The sequence below is a fragment of the Passer domesticus genome, chromosome 22, assembly GCF_036417665.1.
Source record: "Passer domesticus isolate bPasDom1 chromosome 22, bPasDom1.hap1, whole genome shotgun sequence".
Taxonomy (NCBI): domain Eukaryota; kingdom Metazoa; phylum Chordata; class Aves; order Passeriformes; family Passeridae; genus Passer; species Passer domesticus.
The window spans coordinates 271,866-296,287 of NC_087495.1; the positions used below are offsets into that span (position 1 = coordinate 271,866).

Consider the following 24,422-nt stretch of genomic DNA (forward strand, 5'->3'; position numbering starts at 1 on the left):
AGGTTCCCCCAAAACCGTGGGGTTTTGGGCTGAGCACCTCTTCAGCAGTGCTGAAACAACTGCTTTCCATCTGCCCAACAAGGTGCTTCTGCTCTTGCCTCCATAGTACGAGGAGGTTTTCTTCATGAGGAAGCATGTGGGTGAAAGAGTGTTGACACCATGGGAAGATGCATGGGATGCAGCTGGGAAACTGCTCTGCTAGGAGAGCTTGGGCACTTCCAAAGGGCTGCTCTTAAACTGTGGCAGAGCCATGCAGGAAAATTTAAAATAGATGTATCCCACTGCCCTCACTCTTAATTGGCTTCTACAACCTTGTCTTCACCTGCTCTCCAGGCACCATCCCCACTAGCCCAGAGATCAACTTTTCCTGACCTGTTTGCTTGGTTCTGGGACGTTTCCAGCTCATGCTGGCTGAGAAACTCAGAGAGTGCTTGGGGAAGTTGCAATACCTCCACCATTGCCTCTTCCTGGAGGCTTCTGCCTGGACAGCTCTGAAATTTCTGTTTGCCTCCTCAGACACATCTTCATCCTTACCTCTACTCCCCTAAATGCTATGTTGTTGCCTCCAGCACCTTCATCTGACAAAGCCCTTGGATGGCAGCTCACAGCCATGATGTTGGAAGATGCTTTCCCATTCCATAAGTGCCTTTTATTATCATGGCACTTACAATTTTGCACTTTGGCACTCACCAAGACCAGGACTGAGTTCCAACCTTTGTGAGGTGTACAGGTACAGTGACAGACACCAGCCTTCTCTAACCAAGAGAAGGTAAAAGAAAAGATTCAAGGCCAATGAGCAATTGATGCCTTGACATCCTGAATCTGCAGGCTCCCCAGAGCAGGGGCTCCAAGGTCACCATAGCTCCAGTGACATTTCTTATTAGTCTGACATTTCCTAGCTATGTCACATGGAAAATTGAGATGATGAAGTGACTTTATTGAGAAAAAAATGTGACAAAGGACTGATTTAATTTGCATCTAACTCAGCTCTGAGGCCCTCCCAGATATGCTAGGTTTCTTGATGGAAATTAAATGGTGGCATATTTTTCAGGTGGTCAGGTGGCAGAGTACTCACCCCAGGCCAGGTCTCAGATGAGCTATCTGCAGGGCTTCCACTGCTGCTTCTTTACTTTGGTTGCTCTAGCTTTTCCCATGGTCATCTCAAAGTTCACTTTTCTTCACAGCATCCTGGAGGTCAGGTCTGTCCCACTCTTCCCTTGTGGTCCCAAACCCCTTGAGAGTGTAATCATTCTTCAATGGTTGTCCAGAGAAGCTGTGGCTGCCCCATCCCTTCAAGGCCAGGTTGGGTGGGGCTTGGAGCAACTTGGTCTAGTTGAAGGTGTCCCTGCCCATGGCAGGGTGGAACTGGATAAGCTTTAAGGTCCCTTCCTGCCCAAACATACTGTGATTCTGTGATCTTCATGGTGTCCTTGAAAGTGGCTGCAGGCAGACCATCACTTTGTATTGGCCTCATAGAGGTTGACTGTGCAAGGTCTGTTACTCCTGGTAATTCTGAGATGCCACATGAATACCGATGTTCCTTTTTACTTTTCCTCCAGAATTTCATGTTTATTCACACTTCAAATTAAGCTACATAGTAATCACAGTGCCTAGACCCTCTGCTCTGTTATGACCACAGTATATTTCTGTGGTCATTATTGTACATCTTGTTTTACAGCCAAGGCCTCCATAACCCTGCTACATTAATTTTTTTGTAACATCTTCCTTCCTGGACAGTAGCTTAACAAGAAATTCTGCAGTACAACAGGATGCCTGGACTGTCTTTTTTTAGAAGCAGCCTGAAAATTCCCCTTTGAAAGTTTTAATTCTTGGGTTCACGAGCTATTTGCTGATAAACTTCTATACACCATCTTCCTCTCCTTAAGAAAAGAGGAGACTTTGAGCCTATAAATTTGATGCTGTCAGGTGCTGCTCTCCTGCGTGTCTTTGGTGGAAGCTGTAGATATGAGGGAAGATGCAAGGGCAGCACTTCTGGTTCCTACATCCTTTCCTGGCCACAGCAATTTTTCTGACAGTTCCTTGGCATGTTGTGGGGTCGTGCATCTCTTGTTTCTTAACCAGCAAAACAATGTACATGCAGGTAGTTGAAATCATCTTGCAGACCAAAGGATGAGAGCTGGAGAAGCCTGATGGCTTCTCAGATTATGCTGTAGGGAAGAAGTTACAGTCCATTGTGCTGTGACTTGGTGAGCAAATGGCAGGTACATCGTTCTGGTAGTGGTTTATTTAGCTCTATGAGATCACCTATGGGCACCTAGGGATGATAAGGTAGGTGAGGGGTGACCAGCCATCATAGTTTCAGTTCCTATACTACAGTATAGTCACCACTGAAGACAGATTACCTACCTGTTGGTTGCCTGCTTTGCCACCCTGCTTGATAGTCTTCCTTTGGAAAGGGCTTGAGGTGGTGCTGAGACTTTCTCATGGGCTGCATTTGGCTACTCCCAGCTCAGGAAGCTGAGACACCTGAAGAGACAGGCTATTGCAATTTCCTACCTCTTCTGATTAAGCCTTGCTGTAATAGCCCCACAATCCTCTGAGTAAAGACTTTCTTCCTAACACCCAATCTAATCTCACCTCTTTTAGTTTAAAATAGTTTCCCATGATCCCGTCACTATCTGCCCAAGTAAATTATGGGAGCCAAGCTGTGATAATGCAACAACTGTCCTAGACCAGACCCAAGAGGGACAAGTAAGCTCAACAGCCACTGAGGGGCTTGGGGTGGGTTATTTTTTTGCACTGCTGAGCAAATGACTCTAATTAAGGCTTGCAATTTGTGCTTTAATTTGTGGTGAAGAGCTGGAAGGAGAGGACTCTGCTGGATCATTTAGCTCCTTTGGACCAAACATCTAGTGTTGAGGCACTGCCAGAGCAGTTTGGGGATCCACAGTGGTATGGAGCTCACCTAGGCAACACTCCTTGCACATACACTTGAGAAAATACTGATGGTCAGATCTGGGATGGGAGAAGGAATGTATTGCCAGGTCTGGAAGCCAGCCTAGGAAAGATCATAGCTCCTGAGGACTGAACACAGGCACAAGGATGGTACTTGCATGTGGCTGCATCTCTGGATCCCTGGTAAGGAGCTTGGTGGCTGCAGAAACACCCTGGGCATACCTGTGAAGGATGAGAAAGGCAGAGCCCGGTACAGGTGCTGCTCGAGCTCCAGGTGTGTGTGGTCCAGCCTAAATGCTGTGATCTCAGAATTACCAGGGCCTAATCCTCAGCCCAGCTCCTGCCCCTTTCTCCCCTCCACCCACACAGAGTGTTACAATTCAGTCCAAGGTAGGTTGCACAATTTATTTTCCTGTGCTTAAAGCAGGATTTTGGCAGTCAGGGTTGGGAGGCCTCTCTGAGGAGCGCTGGCTGGGCGCCCTCCTGTTGTCACGGTATCATGCTGCTGTCAAAGGCTCTGCTTCTGCTGGGTGTCTGTCCTTCAGTATGGCCTTGTGCTACAGCCTAGTGCCGCTGAAGGACACACTGCATGGCCAAGGCACCAGTGACATCTTCAGCAAATGCAGGTGAAAGTGATGGTCACCCCAGTGTGGGTTCTCCTGTGCCAGACTGACATGAGGCCCATCATGTCCAATTACAGGTGGCATGATGTGTGTGGTGTGGCAACTCTAAGGAGGACTGATCCTCTTCTTTACCTGCCCATGCAGTGAGACACCATTCCATCCTTGAAGTATCTCTTTGGTAGTCCTAGACGCTTCTTCCCTACTGTCTCCATTGCCTTGCTTCCCTACAGCCAGCTGGTAAAGCCATGTGTATAAAGGGAGAGAAGGAGATGCAGGAGAATGACTGTGCTCATTGCTGAAGGAATATGCAAAGGGATTTACTGTAATATTCACTGATGGGTGTGAGGGAGGGAAAGGATGCCAGTGCTAACTTACGCTCCGTCAGCTCAACCACAGTGACTTAATTGCTTTGCAAGGAGCAGTGGGTGGGGCTGAATGTGCCCAGGGAGGGAGAATGAGATAGCTGGGAGTGATGGAAGTGTCCTTGCCTGGTAAAAGACATGACCGTGATGTGGTCAAAACAGCTGGAGAAAAATACCAGCTCTGCACATGTGCTCGGCTGTGCCAGGCTTGGACTGGATCCGGGAGGGAGAGTTGGGAAATGTGAAGCCCAGAGTTTGAAATAGCTGAGGCTGAAGGTTCTCGACACCTAGGTGGATTTTCCAGTAGAAAAGGCAAAGAAAACAGAAGCAGCAGATTATAGTGGCAAAGTTGTGAGTCTGGGGAATGGGAAAAAAATAATGAATTTACCCGTTGGAGCAAGGTGGAGAGGACTTGGAGGTGATGTCCCATTTTTGCTATAATACTCATGAGTTGCCAGTGGGACATCCAGGAAGGTTTATGAGGAGGAGAGGCTGGGTGGAGAGGTCAGCTTCTGAGCTCTCACAGGAGGGATAAGCTTACTTAGGAGAAGGTGTTGGGGAACTGAGGATGAGGACCTAGTGCTGGGCCTGTGCAGCTGGAGTGGGGCTGAGCCTGTGGCAGGATGCAGTGGTGGGGAGAGGGATAGTGTGATGTGGTCTGATGCATGTGGGATGCAGGGGACAGGCAGAGTAGGTGGAGGGCATTGGAAGAGGAGAACACAGAGATCTTGCTCTGTCTATGGTCACAGACAAGCTAGTGTCTCCGTACACCTTGTTTCAGGAGAAGAGTGAGCCATCTTTTTTTTTTTTTCACTGGAGACAATTCCTTACCTGAGGCTGAAGCTGGAGTGGGGAAAAGAAGTGCTGGAGGAGTAGGATCCACCAGGGGAAGAGAGAAGCTGTTGGAAGTAGGGGTTTTTGGGAGGCTCAGGCATCATTTTCTCCCATCCTACCATGCTCTTTCTGCAACAAGTTAAACTTAACAAAATATCAAGCCCTGCCACCACAGAGGCTGAAGGGAGAGAAGACATTGGTTTTACCATGAGCCTTTGAAAAGGTGAGCTTTGAGAGCACACAAATGGACGGCGACAGCTAAAGAAAGGAGATGAGGCAGGGTGTACAGCTGGACCCAGCAGCAACCTCTGCTGAAGCAAGAAGCTTCAGAATATCAGGACCAGTGTGAAAAGGATGCAGTCAATGCTTCTGGCTTGGGGGAAGGACAAGGGACAAGCAAAATGCACTCTGTGGGCAGCTTGGAGCATACCTGGGTATCAGGCACTACATCTTCTCCAAATCCAGCGAACTGCATCACAGCAATGGAGGCAAAAGACAGCAGGTCCCTGACTTGGCATCTACGGACAGTTCTTGCCCCTTCCTAGCTCAAATGTACCTTGAGCCCACTGGCAGGATGTTTCCAGCAGCACGCAAGGTAGCTGTGGCTCCTTGGCTGTGGGCAGGACAGGGGAGCACTGTTCTAAGCAGATGGATATTGATGCCCTCTCCACAGGAGGAAGTCACAGACTTACTGAGATCTAAAATAACTTGCCTCTTAAGCCAGTGGTGTGTCAAGTGGTTAAGGCAGAAGTAAGCTGTATTTCCACTGATGGGAAAGCAGGGATGCCGTCTGTGGTCCAAACACCAGCATCTCCTGAGAAGAGACTGGAGGAGGTACAAAGAGAGCTTTAGTGTTCTCTTTGCATTGTCAGGAGGGACCATGTGGGCACCTCTCTTCCCAGGTAAGGATTCTTGGGAGGACACCAGCAACCACGAGGTGTCTGCAGCACATTATGGTTTTACACAGCCCAGTGGAGCTGATTTCAGGACAGGAAAACCCCATGGCTTGTTCAGCACAAACTTATTATTTAATAGACAAAGTAAATATGAAAACACATTTCTAAACCCTGCTGTGGTGTTGAAACTTACACTTATGAGAAGAACCAGAGTGCTGCAGAGCCAAACTAACCCTGGGTGGCATTTGTAGGGCTTAGCTTTCATTGCAGCCTGAAAAAATCCCATGAGATTATCTCCATGCTGATTTGAATTATCTCGTTCAGCTTTGGCCCTCATCCTAGATGGACAAGGAGCAGAAGACTTGGCCAATGGCCTGAGGTCTGTGACCTCCTCTTCATGAGCTGGAAATGGAAGAACTGTCTCTAAGGCATTTGAGGATTTGCAGCCTTGGAGGGCTGATGAGATGGAACCATGGGAGGCAAAGCTTAGATTCCCCCACCCCTGCCCCCTCTGCAGGGATTTAATGCTATACCCTTGGTCAACTGAGGCAGCTGAGAGAGGCAAACCTTGCTCTGGTGAGGAGATCTCTGATTTGCACTGAAATGGACCAACCCATGGTGCTCCACCTCAGGACCCACCTAGGGTGTCCCTCCCCACCATCTGGCACATTTTGCTGGAGGTTTATTGGAATTGGTGCTGAGCAGGCAGTAGAGAGGCAGCTGGGGTTTGCCCTAATGCAAACCTCCCTCATCCTGCACTGCTTCAAGTCAGTTGTCAGCAGATGGTGTCTGGAGGCCTTCCAGTGACCACAGGCTCTCCCCCAGCCCATTGCTGCCATGGCACAGATGGGATTTCATATATGCCTGTGCATTCCTCCAACCTTTTCCCTCTCAGGGAAGAACAAGAAGACTGCAGGTTTTGCAGGGACTCCCTCCTTCAGCTGGGAGGATGATGGTCACAACTCTGGGCTTTCCTGGACAATGCAGGGAGCTCCCTCCTACACAGGAGGGCTTGGCAATGCTGAGCCTCACCTGCTGGCTTGAGGTGTCATTTTGAGGTTTTTCTCTGCTTCCATTTTACTTCTTGACTTATAGACCAGTGGGTGAGGGGAGAGGAACTGGTTCACTTTCCACCTTCCCTCACAGTGCCCCTCTGCTTATTAGTTCTCCAAATATTTCGTATTGCAGCCCAACAGCAAGAACTCTGCACTAGCCCACTCCTAGGCAGAGGGAAGCCAGAGCAGGCAGGACAGTGCCTTGTCCTCATGCAGTGTCCCAGGGAGCAGGACAGGACAGCTGAGGCCCTGTTGCACTAGATCTCTGTGATTTCAGGGCACACATGGCAGCATTCCTCTGGCTGAGTTCTTCTCTCGTTGCTTCCTAAGGGTGACACAGCGATAGTGGCAGAGCACCAGCATTCCTCCACCCCCAACTGCTCTACTTAATACTTTTGCTTTTCTCAGCCTTCATCAGGATAGTGACTGTCCCCCAGTGTCTTCCTGAGTGAGGAGAACAGGCACATGGAGGAGAAAGAGGAGACCTGTTGTGGGATGCCTGCAAGGTGCGGGCAATTATGAGACAGAGGAGAAGAAATCAACTTGGGTTTTCTCCCATCAGGTCTCAGTTCCATTAAGTGTCAGTGATTGCAGGTATCACTGCCCTTCATTGTCTCCAGTGGAACCAGGTACTGGAGAAGAGTTGGGGGAAAGGGAGCATGGTGGGACCATCGTGTCCTCCAATAGCCCTAGGCAGCCACTGAGGAGCTTCTGTAAATAAGAGCAGTCCCTGGAGCTGCTCCAAAATCCATCCATTCTCAGGCAGCATTCAAGCATCCCACAACAAGGAGGTGCAGGAGTGTCTCACATTGCCCTTATGAACTGATCACCCTGGATGGGCTCCACATGGAACTTAACTCTTGGAGGACAGTTCCACCCTGTCACCACCTGCCTGTCTCTTGCCAGGCACCTGGCTGCACAGGCTGGCTGTGCTCTTTCCCTTCCTGAGGCTTAGCCAGACCAGTGGTGCTCCAGGATGCTCAGCACGTGCCTTTAAGCAAACAAAAATAACTACAATAGAAGATTTCAAATGCTGTACTACCCTTGCCTTAAACACTTCTGTCTGCAGCACTCCAAAAGCAGCAGGAGCCCATCCGATGGAGCTGGCATCAAGGTTCCCAGACAGCCAGAGCGCAAACATGTCTGCCGGCACAGGACACCAAGGGACTCTGGCTTCAGCAATACATACAGCAAAGCAGACAAAACAAAATAAAAAAAGCCAACAGTGATCAGGTTTTTTAAACTTTAAATATTTTTTTCTTTAAAATCTGTTTTTCTCTGTGGTTCTGTCTCTGTAAAGAGCTGTGCTCTCCCAGCAGTATCATTGTCACTTCCTCAGTCCTGGCTGTGGGGCAAGGGAGAAGCAGGGTCAGTTAAAGAGGATACAGATGTGCGCGCTCCCCCGTGCATCACCGACATGTGTGGATCTCCACCACCCGATGGCAGGGTTTGCACTTAACGGAGCAGCACCAGTGGAATTTGCAGCTGCACCTTTCCACAACCTCCACTTCGTCCGTGTGAAAGCCACGGCCACAACACATCAGCTCGCAGCCGTCGATGGCCTTGGAGGTCTTGTTGCACTGCCGCCCACTGGTGCCCAGGACCCCATTCTTGAGGTCATGGTCACAGAAGTCAGGACTGGAGTCTAGGTAGACGAGATCCTCATCTGTGTGTGGCTTGAACTGGGAGTTTTTGGGCACCAGCACTTTGGTGGATCCAATCTCGCTCTGTTCGACCTCTGTGGCACCATCAAATTTCTCCTTCAGGACGTTGCCCACTTTGCGGAAGGGGGGCATGGCTTTCCAGCATGTCTTGAACTCGCATGAGCCTGACACACCATGACACTTACATTCCACACGCATGTTGTTCAGGATTGCCTGGAGGAACAGACACAAGGAACAAGATGGGATGATCAGTGCAGGATGGACATAGCAGGGAGGGTGCAATGGATAGGGCCTGGGAGGGCTGTGCAGAACTGCTGGGTGGGGATTAAAAAAAGCCCAAATGGCTCAAGCCATGGCTGCAAAGCCTGGCTGGGATGCTGCAGAGTGGTGCCAGCTGCCTAGGTTTTCTCCTTGCCATTACCTTCCTCCCTGCCTCGTTGTTGTGGAGGTTCATTAATGCTCTGTTGGAAGAGGCCCCTTTGCTTCTCTCACGGATGTCGACGAAGGACTGCGAGAAGGCCACACCATAGGCGATGTTATCGGAGCAGCCCGACCACTGGAAGCCTGAGGCAGAGAGCACAGATGAGACAGGTACTGCCACCCTGTAGTGCTTGAACTCTCCAGCTCTGCTTTCCCTAAAATCCAGCTGGCCTGCCCTCTCTCTGTCTTGCTACCTACTAGTCTGCGCCACATGGGAACATGGGAAGCAAGGGAGTGTGGCCCTGGGGAAGACATGGACAAGATGTTTTCAGTCCAGTGGGTGATGCACCCAGGTGTCTTTTTGAGGCAGTCACGTGGACCAACCAGCATTTTGGTTTTTTTAAACTTTTCCCTCTTTTCTGGATGGTTCTAGAGAGTGGGTTTGAATTGCAGATATTTTGGCTACTTTGCGTCCCCACACAGCTGCAGCTGCTTCCTGTTCAGACACTCACCCTGTGGGCTGCCCCCTTGCACTGTGCGGTCACATCCACACTTGTCCAGCTCGCCACTGCTGCAGGCGCGGGTCACAGCAAAGGCCACCCCTGCTGAAGAGATGGCATAGACGAACGCTGCCTCTCGTGTCCCTGCAATGGCACAAACCATGGTGGGAAAGGTGGCAGGAAGTCTGAGGCAACACGAGTGGGAATTCTGGAGGTAATGCAGCCTGGTGGCCAAAGGCTCTTGGTATACTGCCACGTGTCTCTTCTCCTCTCCCCTCTTAACTCTAGTGTGGCACATAAACTCCCCTGAAAAGCTGGTCTGAAAGACAGCTCTTGGCAAAACATGCTATACAGAGCTATCAGGCTAAACCCTTTGCTCTGTCACTTCCTCCTAAGATCGAGGCAGCACATGCAGGACCCTCATTGTCCCCACCCCCAGGGACGCTGTTTGCTTAGTGCCAAGCCTGGACCTGACTCATCAGAGACCTCTGGGTGCTGGAAAATATTTTGCAGAAGTGAGGGCCCATTTTCGCAAAAGTGAAGAAGCTGGGAACTGCCCCACAACATTAAAAACACGAATGATGGGTGAATGATAAAACCTGGCAATAGGAGAGACAGAGGCTGTACTGCCAATGTGGGCAGAGCTCTCTAGAGCTTATATGGAAGACTGTCTTGCCTTGTGCTTGCAAGGCAGCTCTCATGAAATCTTTCCTGCATCCAAAATAGCTGTCTACTTTCCACATCCAGGAACATTCCCTGCAGCTGCACATCCTTGCCATCGTCTTTCACTGGGTCGTGTAGTTCACAATGCCTCCCAAACTACCCTGAAAAACCCTCTTCTGCTGCCAAAGCACCTCATACAACCCCACTAGTGTCCAGGGTGCAGTGCAGTTCCAGCTTTTGTGTCTACCTACGTGATGCCACATGGTTGAGCAAAACGTGTTTTGGAAGTTGGGTACATCCCTGGGCATGAACACAAAGAGTGGACGGAGCAGGGATCAGCTTTAGCAACACACAATCCCCACTATCCTACGAGGCTGGTTGAGGGCACAAACCCTCCATTTCTGAGCAAGGAGGGATGGTATTTGGGGTGGTCCCATGTTTGGTACAGAGGGGCAATGGCTTGTGAGCAGGCATCACTCAGCTTGCCAGTCAGAGAGAGGGCAGCTACTTTGGTGGTCGCATCCCAGACCTCGGTGGCCCAGCTGGCAGTGGCTGGGGAGGACCCAGCCAGTGTGGGACTGAACTGCCTCCAAGTTAATCGAGGTTAATAGTAGGATCATGTTGGTCGGTTTGTGCTGTGGCTGCCTAAAAAGAGACGACTTTTAGTTTCTGGTATTTCTGGTATTTCCATTCCCTGACCTTCACAAGAAGAGATCTTCATCCCTGCATTGAGGGGAGGAAAGTCAAATAAGGAGCCAGGGGGATGCTTTGGTGTAAGGGTCCTGGGATGGGAGGTGAGATAGTACCTCAGAGATAGCACCTGAGGGGAGGCAAGGGATCTTCAGTGATCTTAAGGGGTTGCAGAGGGGTTTTCCCCTCTGTATCCTCACTCCAGTTCTCTGGTTTGATTACAGTCCTGTGCTTCTGGGAAGTCAGGGTGCAGCTGGGATCAGAGGGGCTGGGGGCTGCCCTAGCCATATCCAGCCCTGAGGGCTGGTGGCGGGGGATGATACTGCCACATGTTCTTCCCATGCCAGGCAGCACTGAGCCATTCTCCTGATGGTGCCCCCATTGATGCTCTGCTCAAGAGTTGCCATGTGCCAGCCTGGCAGCAGCCACTGCTTCAGCACTGCCCAGAAAGAGACTGAGTAAATGCACTCATGGCTTTATGGAATGGAGCTCCTGGGTTTGGTGGGGAAGAGATGAGACCAGGGTGACTTTAGGACCTTTGTTCAAACTTGGCATGTCCTTGTCAGTGGGTGTGGAAAAGGTTCAGGAGAGCTGAGGATCAGCAGGAGTCTGAATATGCTGTACCAATCATACTGAATAGACCCCCACTGAAGTGCACAGGGACCCATCCACCCCATGACCCAACACTGGATGGGCCATTCCTGACCTTCCCCAGCCACCGGTTCAGGGATAAGTAGGCAAAATCCCACCTGCAGCCCATCAGACTGCTTTTATAGCCATTCCCCCAGCAGCACCACCCCAGACACATCCTTCCAGCTCACCTTGCGTCACCACCTTGCCAAAGACAGGCAGGGTGTCCAGTGTGGAGCAGTTCCAGCGGCGGTTGCGGAATTGGTACTGGCACTCCTCAATGGCCAGCTGGGCTCCGCGTCGCACCGAGTCCATCACCTCCAGGTTTCTCTTGCACATCTGCACCTGGCGCTGAATCAAGCCCTTCAGCTTCTCGCAGGTCTCCTCCTCGGAGATGCTCCCCACTGAAGACAGCTTTGCCAGGTACCTGCCACGACACCAGCACAACAGGTTAAGAGGCAAAGGGCTGGGGGAGCCCATATTCAGCTGGGACCCATGTCCAGCCTTCCAGAAAGCAAGGAGACTGAACCTCTTACCCCCTCCATAGCTGAGACCTGCTGCCCATCTGGGGTCACCTTTAAATGTACCACAGCAGTGGCTCTGGAGGATGCATTTCTGGCTGACAGAGAACAAGCCCAAGCAAAACAACCATCCCTCTGCAGCCTAGTTACTTTCTCTTGGGGAGTCCAGCTGTTGGCTCCCCTTTGCCTCTGTTGCCTGCAAGGAAGATATTTTCAGCACTGTCTGAATGTGCCTGGTCAGGTCTCCTGAGTATCGGCAAATCCAAGTGCTACTAGGAAAAGCCAGAGATCTCCGAAGTCAGCCAAAAAAAGCAGGACAGGCACTTGGCTGCCAGCTCCATCTGCCACAGTGCTCCCACAGCGTGGCTGTGTGCTCATAACTGGCAAACATTGCCCCCCAAACCACTTCCCTCCTGGAGGCTGCTTTTAGCTGCCCCAGACCCTGCAGGCAGGGATGGCCTCTGGGAGCTGCCAGGTTTCCTGTCACTTGGGATTCAAGCAGAGTTTGAAGCAGGGAAGCAGAATCAGGAGCATGCCAGGGTAAAATTGCACAGGCTGGGCACTTCCTCCACCAGTCCAGCTTGTGAATAGGGCGATGAGGTCTTTGCTGATCTGGAAAAGACTGGCCCTGTGTGGAGGAGACCATGTGTTCTGCTTTCTATAGCACCAACCTCAGCAGTAAAAGTCACAGAGCTGCTCTTGGGTGTCAGTATTAGAGGAATGAGGGAGCAAACACCTTGAAGAGCAAGCACCTCAAAAGCTCTCAGCATTTCTTTGTCCAGTCTGTGGGCATGATGATCCCTGCTGCACATCCCAGTAACTCAACCTCCCACCCCTTATTGTGTTGTGGGCATCGTGTCCATGCTTGCCCATTTCCCAGTTCCATCCTCCTGCCCCAACCTCTGGAACACAGAAGGAGCTTAAGATAGACCCAGTCAGATTTTCCAATGAGGCTGTGTGATAATCCAATATCCTCTACAACTATTAGTGACTGTGTTGGCAGGTGTGTATATGAGGCTCCCTCCTTCCTGTGGCTGCTGGTAGCCACTTCAGATGACACTGCCATAGTGGAGCCCTGACCTGCTGTGGACATGGAGGGGCACCTGCATAGGACAGGTGTAACTCACACTTGCACCCATCCACTAACCACAATGAGCTTTAGTGTCTTTGGGAATTGCCAGCATTGTCTCACACTGCTACTTTGTCTGCACTAAGAGCTGCAAGTACTGAGCTTTTTGGAAAGTTCATTCCTTGACTCTGCATTTCCCAGCCCTACAGAACTTGTGGGTTTTTTGGTTTGTGTGTTTTTTTAACTCCTCCTCCCAAGTTGCAACATCCTGCAAAGGATTTTTCTTTTGAAGCCCTGCTTGCCTCCGAGAAGTGACTGTGCAAAAGTGGCTCCTGCTCCCTGCCTGTTCCCATGTGTCCCTGGAGCCAGATCTGCTGACTTCAGCCACAAAATCAAGTTGTCACAGCCTCTTCCTCCCATTAACCCTGCCAGTCTGCCCCAGGAGGAGAGAACAAGATTTTCTCTTCTGTGCATCAGCAGAATTATTCACCAGCTTGGTTTTATGCTCACAACTGGGAGGGGGGGCGTGTGGGAGCAGGGAGAAAGCTGTCTTGGCTCATGGTGTCCGTGGGGAGTCTGCATGGTGAGATGTTAAAAGTATTCAGTTTTTCCTGTGTGTGATCATGGAGGCAATGCTTCTCTGACAGTGGGAAGAGGCAGACTGCTGGGGTTTCACAGCCAAGTGCTGTTAAAGCCTTTACACCAGCAAATTATCTTTACCCAAGGCTTCCTGCTCCTCCAAGGGGACAGCACTGTTTGCAGAAGCCCGGACCTGATGCACACAGATGCCTTGAAAAACCCACTGTGGCCAAACTCAGGACTGTCACCTTTCTGCTGGCACCACACAATGGGTGTCCCCAACCCTGCAGTGCAGTCCCAGACATAGAGTGCAACAACTGCTGTTCTCACATCTTGTTGTACTTGGCTGACCTGGGGTGAAAGCACCAAACCACCTCTGGGAGCTTTGAGGATACTGAATGCTGAACACACATAGAGTGTCTGTAACAGCTGTCTCCTCCCAGGTCCAGCCATCATTCTAGTTTGGGCAAGGGGAAGATGACACACAGCAGAGTGGTAAGCTCAAGACAATATGGGTTATTGATCAGTTTTGAGCCTGGAAGCCAAGAAAATCAGAATCTATCTCCAGTACCAACCCCTCGTGCTGATTTGGCTTCGCCCTCTGCCTGGCATTTATCATGCCAGGCAAGCAGCTCCTTCAAAGCCGTGAGTCCTACAGATGAGTCAGTGCCTGCTTTGAGTGCAGACACATTGGTGGAAGAGTTCTGTGACACAGTGTAGCACCCAAATTATTATCAGCTCTGCTCAGGATGGGGCATCATCTCCTTTTCTAATATATTTTCCAGCTTGAGATTCTCTGGGCAATGTGTAGTAATAAATTCAAAGCACGCATAAAGGAAAGTGTGACAAAAGCCTTTCAAGCTTTTCCAAGGAGATGCACCTGATAAGGTGCCTTCCCAACTCACATTTAATGTTATTTAGGACTATAAAACGAAGGCCAAGGATGCTTCAAAGATACGTACAGCTCTCCAAGAACAGATCTGGTAATTTGTTTTGCAATGCAGACAAATAAGATGAAACTATCCAGAACAGTGCTCTGTATCCTATCACCCCTCCTTGGGCTACATTTGCCAGCCCCTCTGTGGAGATGGAGGCAACTGTGCCTAAAATGCTGTGGCCCCATCATGCTACTAGTTTGTTACTCATCCAGGAGAACTATCACTGCTTTCCAAAAGACAAGGTTTTTGATGGGGGAGGAAGCTCCCATCCTGATCCCTGGTTCAGTATCCAGAGGTTGAGGCAAGGATTTAAGGAAGTGCCTTTGCCAAAGGACCTCAAGTTTGAGATTCTCACATGGCATCTCATCACACCACACTCAGGAGCACCAGGTAGGAATATCTTATCCCCTTCCCCTCTCTGGGGCAGATGAAAGAGTTAGGTAAGAACTGGGAAACACACTCTGCCCTCATCAGCACTCAGAGGTGCTTCTATCTCATGTTTCTCAGGGCAGTGGAGCACCAAGGCTGTCAGGAACCAAACGCATCTGCAGCATCCCACGGTCCTCATGGAAACCTGACTCTAGCACTTTGTCTGGTCATTAGAAGAACTTTGCTCCTAACTTTGCTTCCCTGGGCTGATATGGTAGAATCTGCAACCAAAGCCTTTGCCTACCTGCACAGAGAGCTAGACAGGCACAGCAGGAGGAATGCAAGAAACAGCTCCTGCCCTCTACAAAGCCTCGATGCAGATCCTCCATCATAACATCACATCTCAATTGCTATGCAGGGCTCTAGATTATAATTTAAGTCTCACATGCAGCCTCAAAACAGCCCTGTTTGTGGAAAACAAATCCAAACAATGGTGTATTTTCTTCCTTTTCGAAGACTGGGCAAAGAATGTTTCAAGAGGAGAGCTGCTGCCCACACCATTTTTTTAAATTCTGTCTTCTTGCTTCATCATGGCCTGGTATATTTCTTTTCTCCTGCCTTTAAATCCAGGCAAGTCACTTGCACAACAGACTCCCTTTTAAGAGTCATTGATTTAGGAGAAAACTGACTGAAAGCCCTTCCTTTTTTCCCATCTCAAGTATTGAGATCAGGATTGAAGCCCCATAATTTAAGCAGCTGCAGCTGATGCACTCTGCAAGATGGCAAGTAAGTAAATCTCAAATCCAGGGAGCTTTGGAGAGGTGGGGGATGTCAGAAAGCCCTGCTTAAATAAAAACTATGATAACACTTTCATGAGGAAGAATATTGGTGAAATGACAAGGAGACTTTGAAAGAGCCATAGCATGTGGCAGACAGAGCCAGGAGGAGAGGGGAGAAGATTTCCTGCCATGGAAAGGTGTGGAAATTTCAGCCATTGACAAATACTCAATTGAGGTAGGTCAGAGAAGATACACTGGGGAAAGCAGAGATCTCTGATGTTTCTTTTTTTCAAACAAATGAGTTTCAAGTGTGAACTCTTTGTATTGTCTCATTTTGGGAATATTTTCCTGAAGATGATAACTTTCAGACCCAGGCCAGTGGCATCCCTGATAAACCACTCAGTAGATGTTCTGAAATCAGGCTCAGAAGCTTCACCCTGCTCAGCAAATACTCAACCTTTGCACAAGATTGAATGGCCAAGGCCACAAAAGGCTTGTCCAAGCCTTGAACTGTGAAGATGATTCAGCTCTGCTCCTGTCTGAGAGGCAGCAAACACCCCCCTGCTTGTGGAGGGGTCAGCAAGCACATCTCTGTGCCTCCTGAGGGTGCAGGGACAGTCAGCACTTGGGATTGTTCCAAGGATTGAGACAGCTCATGCAGGCAAGTTTCTTCTGGGGAGGAACTAAAGGCTTGTTTATAATGTGAAAAATCCACAGAAAAACCCCATGCATCCCTTGCATGCATCTATCTGTCTCCACAGATATATCCATGCAGGGAGGGTTACTGACCAGTGTTATGGCTCCTTACAAGGAGCCATCCTGCAGATATGGAGAAGTGTTTTATCTTTGCCTTGTTGCTTTCTCCTACCAAGCAGGGTGAGTGAAGCCATGAAAAGATGTCTCAGTCTGGCAGGCCAGATGATGCTCCGTGCAGGCCATACAGCTCCATGATTTCTCACGGTGTCCCACCTTAGGACTAGTCCCAGTCGCCATGTTCCAACAGCACCAGGCTAGTAGGGCCCACCACACCCATGGGTCCTCAAGCCTGCCAACTTGGGAATGTTCCTGTCAGGATTTGTGGGAGACCTGCAAGGTTGCCTTGTCTACCTGCTGGCTCTGTAGCAGACGTGGCCCTCCCAGGGACCAGGCATCCCCCTGCTGGGATTAGTCATCCTGCCTTTCTAAGTGTACACTATGATTTATAAGTCACCACCTGAGAACCTGTCTGGTCTCTTTCTTGGAAGAAATACAGCTGTCTGCCTCAGTCCTTCCTGTCATAGGGCACCATCTCTTGGCTGAAACCTGCTTTTCACACCTGCTCTTCAACTCCAATTAACAGTTGCAGAGAGAGTCACCCAGAAGAGGCAGTGCTATGCCTATACCTCCACTCCTCAGCCCAAGGGTGAGCCTACACTTCCTGTCCCCAATCTCCTGGACTCTGCATCTAATACCATGCGCAGCCAGCAAACACCCATGCCCCAGCCACTGGTGGTGGCTTACCTCCTCATCACAAGTCTTTGTGGACAGCAAGATGGCCAGCTGCTGGTCCTGAGAGAGTGCTGCTTTTTGGCTTTCTGAGCATGTGGGGGCAAAACCTCCACTTTTTAATGGGGGAGAGCAGGATGGAAGCTGGGAAGAGCCTGAACAGCATGTGTTTTGGACATCTGCTTAAAATGTGTAGGAAATTTCCTTTACTTCCTTTATAAGACAATAGAAGCTACTCCTGGATTCAGATACAGCACCTAGGTCTTATTGCAAGGGGAGGCAAGTGCAGGCCAACTTCTGCAGTGCTTTAGGCTAGACCTCATTGCAGAAAATCTGATGAGTTTTAAGTTTTGATCAGAATTTGCAAATACGTGACAAAAAAAGCCTTCTACAGGATTAGTTTGATCTCACCCAACTTTCAACAGACCCCAGGCTGCTCTCCATTGGCCAAGAGACTCAATTACTTTTCCCCAAGTAATTTCATGAAAGCACAATACTGGCTCCAGTTCTGCTGAGCCAGCCAGATCCTGCAAGGCAGCTTCCTGGCTGTGAAGTGCAACAGCCCATGGCAACAGCTCCAAGAGAGCCTGGAGGATGCTGCCAGGGGGCACCCACAGGTGTTGGGGACAGACATCCCTGGGCAGGCAAGTCAAAGGTTACCTGCACTGAATATGCAGAGCAGAGTCTACCATTCAAGCAGCCTTGGATGACTGCAAGTTTTCAAGCTTTAAGAAAAAAATCACCAATTATTGTAAGACCCAGTGTCATTGCACTTGTAAAGAAATACAGAAGGATCTCCTAGAAACTGTTAACCTCCAGGTTTGCTCAGCAATTTAATCATTTTAAGAAAGTGGTTATAATTTCTCTACATCTACAAGGATGAATTAATCAAGCAGACAGTAGCTCTCAGCAGAGTAACATAAACACTTTTTTGCTTCAGTGCAAAAGTCCAGTTTTGATTCATGGAGTCACATCAAGCCACTGCAAAAGAGAAACCTGCCTCTTTGCTGTTGGTCATATTTGGAGCTTATCCAGTTCTTCACAGCCTGGCATGCAGAGTGGTTTTATTTCCTTCCTGTCCATCCTCCCTAGAGTTAGGTTCTGCTGTGAAAGACAGGGGTGTAATTTTACTTGAGGTTTTCTTAGGAAAGGACAGAAATGCCCATCACCACGGAGGAGCTAGAGAGCATGGGGCCCTCCTACACCCTGGCAAATGCAGCCCTGAAGGGTGTCTGCCAAACAGGACCATTGCTCAGAGACAAGCCAAACTTGTTTGGAAGTCCAGTGCCAGGACCACTGGGTGCAACCTGCAGGGTGCAAGCCACAGGGTGCAACCCACAACCTGTCCATTTTCATTGCTGAGCTAAAATTAGCTGGTATTGTCAGAAGTGGCAAGACCGATAAATAAATAAAAATTAAAATATATTTCCAGCAGTTTCAATTCCCACCTCACAGCCTTGGGAACTGGTTCCATAGGTTCATGCACCAATCTTGTGGATCTGACAGGATCCCCAGAGCAATGCAAAGGAGCCCTGAGCATCTCAGAAGTGGAGAGCCATTTGTCCTCACAGCACCCCTTGAAGTAAGGAAATTCCTCATCAAACCCAAATGGTGCAACCCACCACCCTGGCTGCTGGGACCAGCTCAGATGTGACCGGGGAACCTTCCTGACACTGTCCTCACCAGCAAAAACCAGGAGCTTGGAGAAGGGAGTGGAGCTTGGTAGGAACAGCTCTGTGTTAGAGCTAGCAGCACCTGTCAAATCTGTGCCATGGCAGCATGGCATCTGAAGGGAAAATGCTGGACTGGTTCCTCACCAGATGGAAGATGGAGCATTGCAATGACAATGCAAAGAATGTACAAAATTAAACTATGCCAGGCTCCAGGTGAAGTGATCTCTCCCCCCTGTCAAAGCTGTGGAGACTCACCTGAAAAAAATAAAGCCTGGTTTAAAACCAGAAGGATGCAAATGCAGGACTCAGGCATGCTTCCTCTCAAATCCTCTGCATTGCATAATGACCCAAACAAAATGAGCGTTCCAGCTGCTCTTGCAACATCCCCACTCCTAAGCTGGAAGAGATGGACACAGAGAATTCGGTCCCCTGTTTGAAAGCACTTTGTGATGTTCTGATGAAAGGAGGCCAGGGAAATCCAAACTCCTTTTATCCCTTCCTCACCAGCCCTTGAAAGTGGGTTAGAGAGCAGCTGCTTAGTCAGGCTTGTTTGGACCTTCACAATGTCTTCAAGCTTTCCCAGAGCACTCATATTAAATTTTTTTTAAGGTTTTAAAAGCCCATCTGTACTCCTGGCCCTTTAAACCAAGTTCCAAGCCCAGATGGAAATTCTAAATCCCTGTAAAGAATGGGTAGACAGAGCTGCTGGTGCTACACCCTGCTCTAAAATGGCATGACCACATCTCAGACCAAGCATGTCCATATGGAGAGCCTCCTCCAGAGCCAGTTTTAGCTACAAGAAAGCGGAGAGAGGCTGTAATGATTCCCAGATAGTTTGATAACCAGGAGTCTCACCCCTAAAGGACCCTACCCTTTCCTATCTGATGTTTTCTGTTTCTGTTCTCTCATCATTCAAACCCTCTGAACAGCTAGAGAGCAAGGCTGTGGGCCCCAGTGCCTCATGCATGTAGTGGATGCTTACATCCATAACCCACACTTCCTAGTTCACTTTTTCACATGGAATTCCTTCTCTCCAAAATAGGTAAAGAAATTAATAACTAACTAAACAACTGGACTGAACCAAAGCCTGGCACTCCTGTGCCAGCTGTGGAATGATGCTTGTTTGGCTACAAGTCTCTATGAAACAACCTCAGCATCAGGATGAGTTTGGAGCAGAAGAGGCCTTGCTTCCAAATTCAACCACATCACTGCACATGTGGGTTCAAGAGTCTATGAAGTGCAAGTTGCTTTGAAAAGTAACTCATCTGCCTCCCCTGTAAAAAGACGGCCCTGGACTCCTTCAGAGATAAAGCAGAAGCCAGAGGGACCTTCCTGCGCACAGCCCACAAGACGTAAAAGGCTCTATCTACAGCCCATAATTTAATTTACAAAACTCTGCCTGAAGAGGCAGGAGGCAAATCACAGCCTCCAAAGGCAGAAGGAAGAGCAAGCCTGAGGTTTTCACAAGAAGTGGGAACAGAGCATTTCTTCAGATTTGGAGAACAGCGGCTTTCTGGATAGGCAACAAGGCAAGCAGCAATGCCCCAGACTCAAAACACTAATAAAAAACACCTGAGGTTTGCTTCCTAACCAGGGAGAAAGTAGGTTGGTTTGTTTAATGAAAAGATTTGGGAAATCCTTTCCGGCTCAATGGCCACTGTAGCAGAGTGAACCCTTTGAGAGATCCCTACATCATCTCCTTTTTATACTGGATGGGGCAGCTCATTGCATGGCCAAAACAAGTGCTTTCCCCACAAAACCAGGCTTATAGAAACCTTTAGCTCAAGCACTGCAAGCAGCGTATCTCCAAAGCGCTAGGGGAATGCGAGTCTGTACAGGTCGAAAGAAGCTTTAGAGGGAGAGAAAAAAAAAAGCTCACAACTGAGTTTAATCTCTAATCCAGCAGGTTTCTGGAAAAGCAAACTTCACTACATGCTGCCATGCCATGCACACACTTCTGTGCAGAATTATGTGCCTGGTGAGGCTGAACCCATCCCGTGTGCTGGGCACAAGCTGGCAGCACCCTGGGATAACGCCGAGCATGCCGAGCCCACACACATGAAGACATACGAGGCACACTCATTCCTCGAATATCTGATAATTCCTGGGATCCTTCTAACTCTGTTTATTGCCTCCGGCAGCCTTTGTTTCTGATGTGAGAAGATAAACAATGGGAATTGTCTTAATCCTAAAGGCAAAGAATAAAAAGCACTGAGTGGGGGACGATCCTTTTATCATGATACATTTGCAACATCAAAAAAAGCTGACCCCCTTCCTTTGAAACGCACTGAAATGTATCTGCTTTTCCTCCCCTGTTGGCAGGAATGAGCCCTCCGCTCTTTGCTGCCGAGCCCCCCGCGCCCACCCTTGCTCTGCCAGCACGGACGGCTGCACACAGCCCTCCCTGACTAGTGCGGCGAATCACCAGTCCGCCTCGCCTCCCAAATTCTATTCCAGCTGCGTGCGGCGCCGGGGACGAGGGTAGTCCCACCTCTGCACATCCGTGCAGGGTAGCTTGCTGACCTCACTCATGAAATCCCCACTTTCCGCCGTGCCCATCCCAGGGCAGCCAAAGCTGCTCCTCTCCAGAGATCTGCCATCATGTCACAGAGCTTCCTCAGCAGGACTTTCTTCCTGCAGGAAAAACACTCCCACAGTTCCCAATATACCTTCACCAGAAGCGTGACAGCTTAAAAGACCACCTTGATAGCTGCTATGATCCACCCACCAGTTGCTAGAGACGTGTGGCATGCAAGATGGAGCATCTGGCAAAGAAGGAGGGGAGAAGGACTAAGCACTAACGCATCCCAGGCAGCCACCTTTTCCCACAGGCAGGACACTCAGAGAGTGCCGCTGACCTGGCACTTTCCCCAGGCATTGGGGAGCATCCTCCAAAATACACCTACATCCCACAGTCTCCAGCGAGTCAAAATGTAAAGGCAGGAGCTGTATCCGGATGAAGAGAGGATTCCTTACACAGGGGATGTGTGCCCACCTGAGCACCTGTGTTGGGATACACGACACTCAGGATCTTTCATGCTGACAACCCCAAGAACTCCTTATCCTGTGTGGTATACTTGCCCCTGCCGAGAGAAATCCATGAAGGTGAGATGGAGGCGGCCCACACTCCTAGCCGGAGAGCAGGTTTTCTGGGTGCGTGCACGGGAACTAATTAGTTCCCATCAACCGGCAACAAGGGCAGCAGGGGAAGCACCATCTCCCACCAAAGTAGATTTATTAGGAAGAACCGATGCCTTCGTTCAAAGTTAGGTGGGAAAGTGCTGTCATGCTCCATCCCCTCTGACCTGGGAAGGGGGAAAGGAGGGGTGTCCTCTTCAGAAAGTAGTCCCACCGCCCTGGCAAACACGTAGGAATTTTCCAGAACGATTTCCGCCCCTGTTTACCTTATACATTATTTCAGTGTTTGTTCAGCGGGTTCCCGATGTCATCGGGCTCCTCTGCGCCGTGCAACAGCCCCGCGACACCCGTCCTCCTACCGGGAACTGGGGGCCGAGGCGCGGGTAGCCCTGCTCGCTGCAGATCCCCGGGCCCAGCACGTTTGGCCGCCCCAGCTCTACCAAATCCTCCCCTGGACCGCTGGCCCTCGCGCGGCATCTCGCCAACACCCAGGCCCCACTCCGATCCGATGCCCCGACCTCTACCCGTGATCCCGGTGTGATCGGGATTCATAACTTAAGGACAAAAAATGGGACAGGGGCTAGATAACCAGCCCCATTCCCAAAAGCCGCGATAACACACCGCCACTGAGCGGCTGAGGAGAGTCGGCATCCCCTGCCGCCCACCTGCCTGCGGATGAGGGCTGCACCACCACCCCCACCGCGGCAAGGGTCAGCGGGGACAGGGGACCGACGCGATGGCGACGGGCGCCCTATGCTCCGCCGGGGACCGAGCAGCATCGCTGCAAGGGGTCGCACCCGCTTGGTCCTTGCCCAATTCCGCGGCACCTGCTCCGCGCCCCCGGGGCTACCAACAAGTTGCGGCGTGTCCGTGTTCCCCCTCTCGCCCCGCGGCTACTCACAGCCAGTTGCTGGCGTTGGCCGAGAAGGTGGCGAGGATGATGAGCAGCAAGGAGCGCAGAGAATACTCCGGGCTCATCCTGGAGGGCAGGCGGGGTGGGACTGCGCGGAGCCGGCGGCGGCAGCGCCCCCGCCGCCCCGCGCCCAGGGCAGCCCCCGCCGCAGGTGGGCGCGGGCAGGAGCGGCGGGCGCTGCCCGGCTGATGCTCCCGCGGCGGCCGCTGAGCCCGACTGTCAGCTCGGCCGGCCCGTCCCGGGATGGAGCGGCGGAGCCGGAGGCGGGCTGGGGGCGGAGGCAGCCCCGGGGGCCGCCCCGGCTCCGCCGCTCCCTGGGCGGGACTCGCTGCCGGGGACAACCCCGGGGCGGGCCGGGGGCGGGGAGGGCACCGGAGAGGGCATCGGGGGCTCCGGCGGCGGGGAGGGCATTGTGAGTTTCTCCGGTGACGTGGAGGGCAGCGGGGAATCCGCCAGCGTCCCCCACCTTGCTGCTGCACCCACCAAGCGGCACCTCTGGGTGGGTTCTCTGTGTGCGGGGAGAGACGGGGGAACCTCGCAGAGGGGAGGGGCGGGGATTTCCGCATTTTATGTTTTTGGGGTAATTTCCTGGTGGCTGTGAAGAAGCAGAGCCCTGAGATGTCCTGGCACTGCCTGGAGTGCATCGCCCAGGCTGTCTTCTTCAACAAGCACCCCTTTGACTTGGAGTGATTTCTGAGATTCCAGTTTCTGAGGATTCACTGTAAATGCCAAAGTGCATTTGAAAATTTGCAACTAAGGAGAGGGGTCTGGGCAGGATCTATCTGGGGTATCTCTCTGGGGATTCTATCAGGAGAACAGCATTTGGATGGGACAGGGATGGGTTTGCAAACCCTCTTGGCATCTCAGTAAGGGCTGCCCCGTGGAGAGCTGCCAGACACAGTGGCTGGTGGCAGGCTCTAGAATGTGCAGATGGAGGGTGATGCTTGAACAAATATCAAGGCTTAAATTCAACTCTGGAAAAATCAACTCTTAGGAAATCCCAAGAGCTCCTAACAGCATGGCTTAACCATGCCGAGGCCAAGAAATGTGGTGGAGATCCCTATCTCTCCTTCATCCACCATGCTTCTGTCTATCCAAATGGGCACAAATGACTTAAAGCCAGGAGCAATATGAGCTGGCTGCTTGGTGTGAAATCCAAGATCCCAGGCAGCCACAACTGTGCACCAAATCTCCTCTTGACAATATTGTTAGTTAGGTCCATTACTAAAACCTCTTGCTACCATCTCTAAAATCTTGCCAAGCTGGTTTGGAGCTATTCAAGATTCCCTTTGTCTTTTCAACTCCTGTAGCTACACTTATTCAAAGCACGGCAACTTGTGCTAGGCTGCACATATGCCTGTCTAACTTTACCACACCTACTTTAAAATCTCAGCATTAGTTCCCTGTCAAAGTGAGGATTTAATTTCAAAGTGCTTTGACTTATATTCCAGCTCCTGACAGGCAGCAGCCCACTCTCACCTAGTCGTTCATCTGGCTTTCACATCCTTGCTGATTATCCTGGGTGAAAGCGGGATGCTGGCTGCTTTGCTGCTGAATTGGAGGTTGTTGCTGTGAGCCCCGTCTGGGTAATTCAGTGCAACTGGAGCTGATTAATCTGGCTCATCATTTGAGACAAAGCTGATGCCTTCTGGCTTCTAATTGCTCAGGGTGTTGAGTGAACTTGTCACGTAGGCAAGAACGAATT

General features: G+C 50.6%; 1 protein-coding gene and 1 long non-coding RNA gene across 3 annotated transcripts in view; one reads left to right on the forward strand and one right to left on the reverse strand.

The window, feature by feature from the left end:
- Positions 1–5,741: 5,741 nt before the first annotated feature.
- Positions 5,742–23,087, reverse strand: WNT4 (Wnt family member 4). 2 transcript variants are annotated; one of them, XM_064396808.1, is made up of 5 exons: positions 22,706–23,087; positions 11,445–11,680; positions 9,283–9,414; positions 8,772–8,914; positions 5,742–8,563 (listed from the first exon to the last, which is right to left on the reverse strand). In XM_064396808.1, exons 1-5 carry the CDS (start codon positions 22,780–22,782, stop codon positions 8,096–8,098), a joined length of 1,056 nt encoding a protein of 351 aa, XP_064252878.1. In that variant the 5' UTR covers positions 22,783–23,087; the 3' UTR covers positions 5,742–8,095. The 2 variants fall into 2 exon arrangements, with proteins under 2 accessions (XP_064252878.1, XP_064252879.1); XM_064396809.1 differs by lacking the exon at positions 22,706–23,087 and adding an exon at positions 20,622–20,749.
- LOC135284951 (uncharacterized) overlaps positions 13,374–24,422 on the forward strand; it is a 127,901-nt gene continuing 116,852 nt past the window's right edge. The window contains exons 1-2 of the long non-coding RNA XR_010350012.1: positions 13,374–15,515; positions 15,611–21,771. This is a non-coding gene — a long non-coding RNA (uncharacterized LOC135284951). The remainder of the gene's footprint in view (positions 15,516–15,610; positions 21,772–24,422) is intronic.

Excerpts from the sequence above, each read along its gene's own strand:
- WNT4 (XM_064396809.1), bottom strand. The coding sequence starts at position 20,749 with ATGAGTGTGCCTCGTATGTCTTCATGTGTGTGGGCTCGGCATGCTCGG. Across the intron at positions 11,681-20,621 it reads GCACATAATTCTGCACAGAA|GTACCTGGCAAAGCTGTCTT; the intron begins GTGTGTGCATGG and ends GTGTCGTGGCAG. Across the intron at positions 8,564-8,771 it reads ACAACGAGGCAGGGAGGAAG|GCAATCCTGAACAACATGCG; the intron begins GTAATGGCAAGG and ends CTGTTCCTCCAG.